Below are 12,975 nucleotides of genomic sequence, written 5' to 3' on the forward strand. Positions count from 1 at the left end.
AATCATTCTTTGTGTTTTTAGTTGGAAACTCCTGGTGAATAAACCAAATCATCATTTTTTTAAATAGTTTTACAAATTCTAGTGATATTAGCAGTCGTATACTTGTGGGAAGCTTACTGAGAGACACTTCTTATATTGAGTATCACTGTGTTGACATGATTTTTTCTTTTTCAGTTTCTTCTGAAGCAATCAACCAATTTAAGGAAAGGATAAAATTTCCAGTTCAATGTATTTCCTTGAAAAACAAATGAATTCAAAAACTGGGAATCAAATCATAAGTCATTGCATCACTATGATTACTGGTGAAGGCATATTAAGCGACAAGTTTAAACTAAGTGCTCAGCCAAATGCCGATAACTTGAATACACAACATCAAACATAAACAAGGTGGCATAAATGTCTACCAGGGAATGCAATGAACAAGTACAATCTAAATGACAAAGGTTGTCTAGTCCATCCTTCCCTTCAAGATCTTCTCTGTCACTTCAGTTGGTGTACTGCAACCACAAAGAGAAATGGAACAAATAAGATACAGAGACATTAACTCGCTTTAACTGATACTATATCATGAAGTAACGACCCCCTAACCCCACAGGCTCCATTACCAATTGAAACGAAAGAGATAACGGGAGGCATAAAGGTATTTTTTAGTTTGGAACTTTAGTGATCTACCAGAATTTAAAAATGTAGCTTTAAGCATGAAATCAACGTGAGAAGTCCTTGATTTGGCTAAAAAACGGTTTCCCTAAATGTCTCACTTACGGAATATTTTTCGCCAAATCAAGGAGGCATTGAATATAATAGATGACTGGACTTGATTTTAAACATTATATAGCAGCTCTTAAGCACAAGGATTCCTGCAGTCATTTACTCTAAAGGAAAGGAATCAAAACCCGCAGCATCTGAACACTTACACAACATAAACATGTCCTCCCCAACCACTTAAGCAATCACGGTCTACTGATGATATGAGGGCCTGCGAGATGGTCTCAAACAATTCTTCTGGTTCCTGAAATGGTAGTGTTGTGTAAAGAGTCATAATCCCCATTGAAATCACACATAAATGCATAACTATGACGGAAGTAATGCAAAGAAATGATAGCAAGAAAATACTTTAAAGGATGTAAAGAAAACATGGGATTGAAAGATCTGAACCGTGAGAGCGACTCAGATAATGCTACTAACTATGCACTATATTATCTCATTGATATTGGAGACAGTTGATTCATGCAAATTTTAGTGCCACCTTAACTAACCACCCAATTAAAGAATGATACATCTCATTCTCAACAGACTAGAAATGCAAATTACACAAGAAAGAAAAAAACCTAAATAAATTTTTTTCATTAAATGCATGTTCAGCAAGTCAAGAACCGAAGGCAGATCACGTTTTCTCCTATTCTCTTCATAAAGTTATCAAAAAAAAAGTCTCAATTTCTAAAGCATGGAGACATTTAGTTACCATATATTGTTACTTCATAATTAAAGCCATTTGACAAATTTAGCTAGAACACAATGCAATGTTACATATTTTTATTCCTATGTTTGACACTCTCATACCATTGCAAACCAACTTCAAAACTGCATTGGCGAAAGCATTCTACTAATAAATAATTGATGAAAGTGCACTTATCAGAATGAATTATAATAGTGATAATAATTGACGGAAGTGAGTCAATGGATAGTGTATGATCTAGGGAGTGGTTCTGTGTAGTCTGATCTTGGAATAAACATTCAGAATACTGACATCTCCACTATTGACTGGCCAAATTTATTTCAGCTTACCAATGAGCAAAAAGTTTTGTGGATAAGACAGGACGCCTAACTACAGCAAAGCAACAAAGAGATAGTGCATTACTTCACCACCCATCATATCAAACACTGCCTACACTTTTCTTAAATCAGCATCACATAGAACATAAACTAAGGGGAGCAAAATTATTTTCCCTAAGCAAATACGTTTCAGCTGAAATAAGCATCATGTAAAAGAAGAATTTCAACTTTGGCACATTATCCCCATTGGAAAATATTGACTTGTGACGTGTCATTTGAGCTAGATTACGGAATATTTTGTTGAGATGAGTAACAAACCATGTCAGGCTTGAACATGGCCTCGCATGCACCATACAGAGATTCTGAGGCAGTACCAGCAACGACAAAATCTTTGGCAAGCTCCCTGCGCATAATGTGTATTAGCCATATCATAAGCAAAACATTGTAGGGAAAGCCTCTCGAAGTGCAGAACAAAATTTAACTTGAAGAAGTAGAAAAATCAACATACTTTGCTCCAATAGAGTCCATTGTACAAATAAACGGCTTGTCATCATCTCCTAATCCAGCAATTACAGGTTGGCAAAAGTATGGACCAAACCTAGATGGAAACCAAATTCATAGCGCAATTATTAGTAGACCACATAGTGCCACACATACACACAGAGTCAAACATAGCTATTTTAATAGGTCTTTTTCCAATAAAGAGACAGAAGAGACAAAGGTAAGGCTGCCATTGAGTTGAGTTATTAAAGGCAAACATCCCACACTCATCATTGACAGGAAAAATAAAGTCAAGATCCAATGAATTGTCTACTGATTCAAGCTCAAAATGGTGGCTCGAGTTTGCAACCTCAAAAGTTTTCAAAACTTGCAGAAAACTGGGTTTCATGTCTATATCAAACTACAATTCGCCCACTACGTGCCCTATTGCTCAGCTTGATCAGATACTTTAGGTGAGGGAATGGGGCCAAAGCAGGTCGGAAGTGCCAGAAGATAAATATCAGTTTACATCAACCAAAAGATTTTTAATTTATAGAGGAGAAAGTACAGTGTTTCCAATGACTTGCAACTTATTTCAGCAAGTATTATCCCCACCAAGTCATTGGAAAACATTGACACAATCGTAATATCTGCTGCAGATATGTTTTAGTATGGACGGAATGGTAGTAAAGAAATAGTATAGCCTTGAAGGCCCAGACGTAGAGGATGAAAGACAAAAATGCACTATCTCGATGTTTATACACATTTAGAAGTATTTAGTAAACCTTCACCCACCAAAGTGATTAAATTGCTTTCCAGTCTTGGAGGCAGTCAACTTTCAAGTTTATGCCAACTCTCAACAAAATTTATTCATACATGAACGGTGCACGAAGTCTCTTTGGAAATAACTAGCCAACAACAACAACAACAACAAACCCAGTACAAGACATGTAAATAGTAATAACCTTTTCTCATAAAGAAGAGCAGATACAAGGCTGGCAAAAGTCTCAGGTTTCATGTCCCTCTCTTCTCTAAGCTGATATAACTTGTGACGGAACACTAGCCGTTGATACCTTCAGAAACCGATCAAAGGTACATATCAGTGATGTAATCAAATGAATCAAATCAATAAAGAGATTACACTCCAGTCCCTCCCCATCCCACATCCCAAAGAAAGCAACACAAAACTGGAAAGAGTTAAGCTAGACATAAGATTTGTCTCACTCTTCTTTTCAAATTAACGCATCCCTCCTATAAGTGAACAAGCACTTAAATAAGTCGTTCAAACTCAAATTCGTTGATGAAGTCCTATAGCACCTTATATTTCACAATGCCACAAAGATGACTCAATATCTTGATTTCATTCACTTAATGCTCATTCGGTTTGCTGTTTAAGAGAAAATAACCCCGTTACAAGATTTTACATTATTAATACAAAGGTTTTGTATAATATGGGTCTAAGATGAACTTAATCGGAGCGACATGGTCAGTAAGGATTCAATAGCCAACCCAACTTGCTTGGGATTGAGGCATAGTTGCTGTTGTAATACAAAGTTTAGTTGGCGTTGTAATACAAAGTTTAGTTTCTCGTATTAAACTTGTAGTACTAATACAACTTTGCATAACTAAAGCTGTGTTCAGTTTCCAGTAAAAGTCCATCTATATAATACTTGCATAACTTATACATGAATTAATGTATTATTTTATAGGAGACATAAGCTGGAATACAAATCCGTGTCTTAGCAATATCAAGATAAAGCTAATTCATGGCTTTGAAACTGTAATCTCTGCATAATAAACCATATATTATTGTTAACAGTATAACAATTCACGTTTTAATATTCACCCAAACAATAATACCAATATTATAAATTGATCCCTTAATCCATTCAAGCAAATCAAACAAGTATAAACCCCACCGTAATTCTCTTTAGTATTTTACATCCTTCTCTAGGCTCAAAGCATAACTTTTACAACATTAGAGTACAAGTTCAACTGCATATGGACTTCTGCATCATATATCTTTTGTATATTGAATGAGTTCGTTCATTCCGCGTATAGGATTTGAGAAGGCAAAGTTTTATGTTCTCTTCTTTAACGTATTTATATTTTGGTTATCAATATACAGAAAAGTCTTCTTAATCTCCCACAATATGCATGGTGGATCATGAGAAAATGATAATATGGTAAGTTTATCTCTTCTCCTGAAAAACAAGGATATGTGTCATTGGATTGATTTAATTCTGTAAAAAATCCAATCCAATTAGCACTCAAGCATATATACCAAGACCGACACATGCAAATAGCAACAGAAGAAGAACATAAAAGAAAAGGGATTGGAATTACAGTGTTTGGACATCGGTACCCAGCCCGGAAAGGCCAATGAAAACCTTATCATGGATTCTGAATATTCTTTGAAAATCAGTGGCGATTGTCTGCAGCTGCACACCAAGTCTCCGGTCACTCGCAATTGCAAAGCAGTTCTTCCCCACCATTGCCACTAGGGCACTTCCATTATACTCAAAGATCTGTACATATATAGACAACACCATAACCAAACACATAATCAATAACCCACTATGCAAAACCAGCTTTGATAATACATATTTCAGTTTCTTTATCTCTATCAAAACCAATTTTACGGCTAGATCACAAAATCCTATGCCTTAATCCCAAAATAGTTGGGTGTAGCAAAATGAATCCTTTGTACCATTACGCTATATTTGAGCCCATTTCAGTGTTTTCTTATCTACTGTATCTAAATTTGTGCACAAAAGCTAGGTCCAAAAAAACAACCTTGATAACACATAGTTAAGTGTTGTACCAATCAATCAATTATGCTCAATTTGTTTATACACACCACCATAACTAAACACATAATATTAGTAACCCACTTCACAAAACAAAACTCAGTAGTACATACTTTTCAGTTATTTTTATCTATATCAAAATCAATGGACTACCCTTGATTCCAAACTAATTGGGATTGCATATCTGAATCCTCAGTGCCCATTCTACTATCTGAAATTCATCTATAAAAGATAGGTAGAGGTGGATCCAGGATTTAAACTCTATGAATTCAACCTTTAAGGTTCTTAGCATTGAACCTATCGTATTTTTATTCTTAGCGTTGAACCTATCGTATTTTTAAACTTATGGGTTCAAACCTACCATTTGTTGTAATTTTAGACAATTTTTACACATCAATTTTGTGGTTCGCGTCACCGCTACTCTACATCCGCCCCTGAAGATAGGTCCAGTGATAATACATATTTCAGTTTCTTTTTTTTTTTTTTTGTACGCCAGCCAAAATCAATCAATCAACTACATCTCGATCCCAAAGCATTTGAGGTATATAAATCCTCTATATCTCTTCCGTTCAAATCAAACCCATTTCGGTTTCTTCTTTCTTTTTCTCTATCAATATCAATCGATCAGCTAAATCTCGATCCCAAAACTATTTGAGGTAAACTATATACATCCCTATATCTATTCCATTCTAATCAAACCCATTTCAGTTTCTTGTTTTTAAATCCATACTATCTAAAATTTCTGCATTAAATCTAGGTCCATGAAACCAACTTAGATAATAAACATTTAAGTTTTTTTTTTCTCTCTATCAAAATCAATCAATCAACTATATCTCAATCTCAAACTATTTGGTTCGGCTATATAAATCCTCTATATCTATTCCATTCTAATCAAGCCCATTTCAGTTTTCTTTAAAAAAAAAAAAAAACGAATCTCTACTATCTAAAATTTCTGGGGAAAAAACTGGGTTTTCAGTTAGGAGAGTGATGAGACAAGCTAGGGTTACAAACATTTGGGCATACTCTCTACAGATAGGAAGAAGAAGAAATACTTACCGACATTCTGGGACTGAAGAGAACGAGGAAACGAACTATGTTGCGGGAAGGTTTTTGCTCTGAGAACCTGTGGAGTGAAAAAAGGAGCAGACTTTGTTATTGGTTTTTCTTGAACAACACTTCAAGCGCAGGGAGGTTTTGTGTAATTTCTGATTTTTCTTTCTCGGTTTGTCTTTGGTAAATTATACGGATTTGGGGGTTTAACTTATATATTTCCATGAAATTGTTGAACATAATTCTTTACAATTTAAATAAAATAAAATAATTCTGCAAAAACGTAAACCTATTATCACGTCTTTTATTTATTAAAAGAAATTGACATAAAATTTAAAAAAATTAAATATGTCGCAAAACTATTTGACAATCATAGAAAGCTATATATTATTATCAAAAGTAAGAAGATAGTCACTGAGAGCCAAACGGTAAACTAAGAAGAGGTCGTTTGGCATGCGGGATATGGTGATATGGGATAAAGTATGGTACTAAATTTATATCATGTTTGGTTGATGGTATAAATTTATTCCCAACATAGTATAAATTTAGTATCATACTTTATTCTATCTTATCCTACTTTATTCCACAAACTTGATATTATTATATCCCACCTCTTATGTGGGATAAATTAGTCTAGGGATTATATCCCGGATAATTTAGTTTGTGTACCAAACAACCTCTAAAGTACCATTCAATTCAGAACAATGTTATACTGGTTAAGTAATAACATCAAAGTTACTAGGATCTAATCGAATTGGTTTCGGGAATCTAGACTCCATAATAGTTCTCACAGCCGACGCCAATTATACTAAGCTGATATTAAAGTTGTAGTCGGATCACCGGGGGTATGCTGAATCTCTGGACCCTAATGGTTCCTTCTCCTGTAAAGCTTTGCTACTCCGACCACGATCCGAACTTCTATCGGAAGCAAACATGTCTGATGACTGAAATCCTTTATTTTCACGCCTATCAACCCTTGCGTAAGGGTGAAAGCGACTCCCGGAAGACCTCCGATCTGCATCGAAATCAATTTTGAACTTCTCCCGATTCCGATCACGATTACGTCCTTTCAAAGACACCGAAGAGCTTCTATTCTAATTTTTGATTCATAATAATTATGGCCATCTGCCCATGTAGTTGCCTGAAATTTTAATAGGCTTTCCTTCAATTTCCTGGAGGCATCGAATCTTAATGGATTGAGACCTTTGGTGAACGCTTCAGCTGCACACTCGTCCAGTACTGCCAGCAATAGCATCCTCTCATTCTGAAGCCGGATCACAAACTCTTGCCATAGTTCTGACTCTCCTTGAGCGATTCTAAATATGCCCGCATTTCTAGCTTGGACTTTCTTGCCCCAGTGTGAGCTTTAATGAATGAATCTACAAGCATTTTAAAAGAGTCAATCGAATGCTCAGTAAAAGAGAATACCAAGTTAAAGCACCCTTCGTTAGGGTTTCGCCAAATTTTTTCAATTGGACAGATTCTATCTCGTGCGGGGCCAAGATATTTACTTTTACAGCTGTAATGTAAGTTGTGATATGCTCTTGTGGATCCGAAGTCCCATCATACTTCGGGAGGTCATGCATCTTAAATCTTTTCGGAATTAATTTCGGGGCCGCACTTGGTTTGAATGGCAACTGTGTATAGTTCTTTGAATTCGGCCCCTTTAACAGTAGTGATGCTACCAGGATCTGATCCATCCGAGCATGAAATGCCTTAGCATTTTGGTCCATCCGTTCATTCATTTTCCTCATGAATCTCATGAGCTCAATTCCGAAAGGATCATTAGCATTGTTGTCATTCCCGGATCCGGTACCTGCACCATCTGCCTCATTTTCATTAAACTGAACTCCTCCCTTGAAGCGATATTACCGGTTATTTGCATTGTTAACTCGAATTCCCCCGTTGGAATTATTGGAAGCAACCGAAAGTGTCCGCTTCAACTCTGTCATTATCCGATCTTGTCTTGAGAGATGTTTCATAGTTTCCCTTTGTTGCTCCCTCAAAATTTTGACTGTTTCATCAGGAGTTGGACTTCTCACATGACGAAGATTTCTTTCATCTCCTTCGTTGCGAGTTTCACTAGTTGAATCATCACGTTGGAACACATCCTCACGCTCATTGTTTGTTCCAACATTGTAAGAATTGTTCACATCGTTAGCTACCATATCTGATTTTTTTTATTAAAGAAAAGTATCAAAACTGCGTTAGTAACAGATAAATAGATCAAAGTAATTACACAGTTATCTATGCTCCACGGTGGGCGCCAAACTGTTTATCGGTAAAACGGTACAGATGAATTTATAACATAGATTATAGGTACATGAATTATTTTGATTCAATAATATAAAATAATTAAGAACAAAAATGAATTGATTAAACAAACTTGAATAAAATACAAGCATGGCCATAGATTTAGCTTCTCCGGAAGCAATGATAAGAACAATATCAAGAACAAAAGAAACATAGTAGATTGATAGAATAAGAACAAAATTTTTCTTTTGCGTACATAATGTTTTGGGTCTAATAGTGAATACAAATTCTCCTATTATAGCTCTATTCAGGGAGAGAAGATCCACAAATCAAGCTCTTATTTAATGTAAATAGAACCTATTGATGGCTGCTCATTGAATATTATCTTTTCCAACTGATATCTTCCTTTCAAAACTTTGTTCTCGGTTCCAATGTGATAGAATATATGGGTCCACCAACTTCTATAGAGAACCAGGTTCTCTATCATATTCGATAATACACACACAGAGCAGAAATTAAATGACAGGAGGAATTTTACGTGGAAAATTCCCAGCTCAACGGGATTAAAAACCACGACATACCCTTGTAGGATTTCAACTTCACTATTGAGCAACTTTCAGATTACAACCTATGCAACCTAGGAATTAAACTCTTAATCCCTTACTAACTTGTAACACACTTATTACAAGCCACTTTGCAATAACTCTATTACAAAGACTTTGAAACTTGACTAACTCTAGCCAAGACTTAAACACGCAAGTTTAAGGTTTACAAAGATGTTCCTATAAAATGCTTCTAAATAAGCTAGATAGGAATTACAATTTGAAGAACTATTACAAAGTTACAACTCAACTAAGGACACACAATAACTCGATGTGGGAACTGGTCCGTAGTTGCTTTGTTCTTTGTTCTTGAGGCACTTGAAACTTGCTAGTTGAATGGTCACGTGAGTGAGCTTGAGTGAAATCTCTAAGTGTCCAAGTGATGTTGTTTTTACCTCCCTTGAATTATATATACATGTGTGACATCACTTACAGTGATGCAAGCAAGGTAGGTAAAAAGTCTTCCCTGAAAAGTTGACTGCAACACTGTTCCTACACTGTAGCGTGTGCAGGCAGCAACTTTCCAGCTCGAAAGTTGACTTCGTATAGTCTCTTCGGGAACTGATAGGGACCTGGTCCCTCATCCGTTCCTTCCACTCTGAGGAGTTGAATCATATTTCCACGCTGAGTCCCAACCTGGAACCTTGTGATCTTGAGGTCTTGTAAATATGTAATAGGGTCCTTATCTGGTTCTAGATAGTAAGTTTGTAAGATCATCAAAGCATAAAGTAAAGTACTTATAACCAAAGTACTTGTAACCTATCAATTTTCCCATTTTTTATGATGACAAACTTATAATTGAAAATCCTAGAAAGAGCCACAAAGGACCAGATTGTGAACCAGAAGGACCTTAAGTTTCCCCTGAAACTCTGCATTCCCCCTTAGTCAGTACCTGAACTTTTGTGAGTTCCCCCTGAATGAGTTTCCCCTGAATATGTATTTTGTTTTCAGATAATTATTCATTCATGCTCTCATATGCACTCTCATTCATTCATTCATGCTCTCATATGCCTTATTATTTAATTAATTAAAATCTTCCCCCTTTTGGCATCATGAAAAGCACAGAACAGGTTAGCAGCATAAAGAAGTCTAGCATAGCTCACTCATGCCACTTATGTGCTCAAAACATGATAGAAGACAGAAATAAAAGAGCAGCAACATAGATAGCAAAAAGGAAATCACTTTCATTAACCAGAATTGGACTTTTACAAGCGGGAGCAGAATCATTGTTTTCATCCACAATCTAGAACAAACAAAATACAATTACTAGAAATAACAAAACATCACCAAAAACAACTTAAGAAGATAGACACTAGAAACTGAACACTAGGGGACATTCTTTAAGGGACACTAGAGGAAGGGGGCTTGGAAGAGGAAGCAAGAGGTTGGAGGACAAGATCCATGCGAGCATTCGCGGACATTTGCTCATTGAGCAATCTTTCTTTCAGGTCCTCCACCTGTTTCCTTAGTTTAGCATTCTCCTTTGTTAGGCGTGCAACCTCTGCGCTGTGAGAACCACTAGAACCAGGTACCTCTTGCAACTGACTCTCAAGAATCGCGTTCCTAGCCTTCAACTTCCGGATCTACTTTGTGGCACTATTCTGAGCATTTATCAGTTGAGAGATTGTGGAAGTGCTTCCAACTCCTCCGCTTTGTCAATACACTCACACTCCTCCAGAGTAGTTTTTGAAAATGATTGCTTTTTGGTGCCTACTTTGCTCTGTCCCAGAGGTACTTTGAAAAACTCAAAGACCCCTGTGAGAAGGAACCCATAAGGTAGTCCAGGATTCCCATCTTTAAGGTTCTCTACCTTCTGCATATGCTCAATCATTATGGCAGGCAAATTGATGGAGGAGAATTATCCAAGGTTTCTATAAGGAATAGGTCAGCTTTGGATGCAACAAATCTTCTTTCAGCGTGGGGAAGCAATACTTTATTAACCATCTCAAAGGGCAGTTGATAAACTGGAAGGAGTGACTTCTTATGCACCTGTTCCCCGTGTTGTACTGCCTTGTCCTTGACAATGGCATTTCTGAAGTTTGGTGTGCAGGCAACCTAAACAGATGACACTCCTTTGGTAGGAACACCCAGAATTGACCCCAATAACGCAGAGTCCATCACTATGTCCACCCCATTTATCAACACACAGATTTGATCACCATCTACTGTGAAGAGGCTGGTGTAGAAACTCCGCACCTCGTCCTCATACACTATATGAGCCTCACTTGTAAACAAATTGGTCCACTGTTGAGAATCACAAATATCCACTAATTTTCTCATCCCAGCACTCTCTAGAATGTCAGAGGCAAATGTGCGGCCCCACAACACTTTCTGATTCCCCAACTTCCTTCTCTCAGACCTCAGAGATCCACTCATTTTTCCTTTCTTGACGGAACCACGTTCCTCATCAGCATCATCCCTCTTTTTCTTCACTAACTTGCCAACAGACTTTTCCTTCTCCACTGACTTGTTTTGTCTATGTTCACCAGATTTTTCCACTTCTTCCTCATCAGACTTGTCACCAAGCTCCTTCACTATATATGATTTCTACTACATTCCATAATAAATTTCGTGGTTAAATCTCATTTTTATCAAAATCCCAGGTTCGACTCTAAACCCATAATTTTCACTAATTTTAAATCTTGTAATCTACCGATAAACTATGTATTAAACTCACATTAAGTAGAAATAATTTACCTCACAAAGCTAGGTTGAAATCTCCCCTTTTGAAGCTCCCAAATCGCCCAAGAATGGAGTAAAATGTGTCAAAAGGACAAACTCCCATATTAAATGAAGGCCATTGCCTTCAGCGATTTCCGCATCTGGGGTGAGGGGACCGCATCTGCGGTCTCGCTTCTGCGGGAGATCGTCCGCTTCTGCGGAATTGGGCCGGGCCAGCTGGGGTCGCATCTGCGGTCTGGTGACCGCTTTTGCGGAAGAGGAGCCGCATCTGCGGAACCTGGGCTCCTCCCCTTGGGCCGCATCTGCGATAGATTAGCCGCTTCTGCGGGCTCGCACCTGCGGCTGGCCAACCGCAGGTGCGGTTATGACAGCAACTGCAGCTTCACCTCCTTCTCAAATTTTTAACTTGACTCGGGCCTTGTTCGATTGACGCTCGGGGCCCCGAGGCCCCCGCCCGAACATACCGATAAGATTGGAATCATAAAACAGACTAGCTTGAACCCTCGGAACGCCCGAAACAACACTAAATCTAAGAATCACACCCTAAAACCAATTGAATCAAACTTATGAACTTCAAGTTCTTCAATCTACTTTCAATGTGCTGAAACGTACTTATACTACTCAGAATGATACCAAATTTTGCATGCAAGTCTTAAATGACATTATGGAATTATTCCAGGTCTTGGAATTCCGTTCGGACCTCAATATCACAAAACCCCGCTCCAAACCAAATTTAAAGAACTTCAAATTCTTAAGGAATCAACTTTTGCTATTAGGTGCCAAAACTCTCCCGGGTGATCCAAAACCCGTTCCGGACATAGGTCCAAGTCCGAAATCATCATACGAACCTGTTGGAACCTTCAAATCTCGATTCTGAGGTCGCTTACTCGAAATGTTGACCGAAGTCAAACTTGGCCTTTTAAAGCCTACCTTAAGGAACCAAGTGTTCCGATTTCAACCCAAACTCTTCCAAATCTCGAACCAACCATCCCCGTAAGTCATAATCAGTAAAAGCAAGTACGGAAAGTCTTATTTAGGGGAACATGGTTCTAGAAAGCAAAACGACCAGTCATGTCGTTACAAGTTCACTGTATTAGCTCTTTCAATTTCAATTTGAAATATGAATATCCTTTGAGATTTTAAATTTAAATATTTTATATTCTTTTATAACATAAAAATTTAGAAAAAAATGACTTTTCTTGCGTTATTTTTGCCTACCCAAATAAGATATAAACTTAAATGCTATTATAGGTAAATAGTCGATGGAGGTGTAATATATGAATAATTTATGCATTATATGTGCATAATTGTATATGATCAATATA

General features: G+C 37.2%; 1 protein-coding gene across 1 annotated transcript; it reads right to left on the reverse strand.

The window, feature by feature from the left end:
* On the reverse strand, nucleotides 211–6,297 carry LOC109225427 (proteasome subunit beta type-3-A). The gene is made up of 7 exons (XM_019390085.1): nucleotides 6,120–6,297; nucleotides 4,600–4,781; nucleotides 3,219–3,326; nucleotides 2,282–2,371; nucleotides 2,092–2,176; nucleotides 915–1,009; nucleotides 211–497 (listed from the first exon to the last, which is right to left on the reverse strand). The coding sequence occupies exons 1-7, from the start codon at nucleotides 6,123–6,125 to the stop codon at nucleotides 449–451; spliced, it is 615 nt and encodes a 204-aa protein (XP_019245630.1). The 5' UTR covers nucleotides 6,126–6,297; the 3' UTR covers nucleotides 211–448.

Source organism: Nicotiana attenuata, chromosome 5, assembly GCF_001879085.1.
Source record: "Nicotiana attenuata strain UT chromosome 5, NIATTr2, whole genome shotgun sequence".
In the NCBI taxonomy this organism is placed as follows: Eukaryota; Viridiplantae; Streptophyta; class Magnoliopsida; order Solanales; family Solanaceae; genus Nicotiana; species Nicotiana attenuata.

Excerpts from the sequence above, each read along its gene's own strand:
- LOC109225427 (XM_019390085.1), bottom strand. Across the intron at positions 2,177-2,281 it reads ATGGACTCTATTGGAGCAAA|GGAGCTTGCCAAAGATTTTG; the intron begins GTATGTTGATTT and ends CATTATGCGCAG. Across the intron at positions 1,010-2,091 it reads CCATGTTCAAGCCTGACATG|GAACCAGAAGAATTGTTTGA; the intron begins GTTTGTTACTCA and ends CTACCATTTCAG.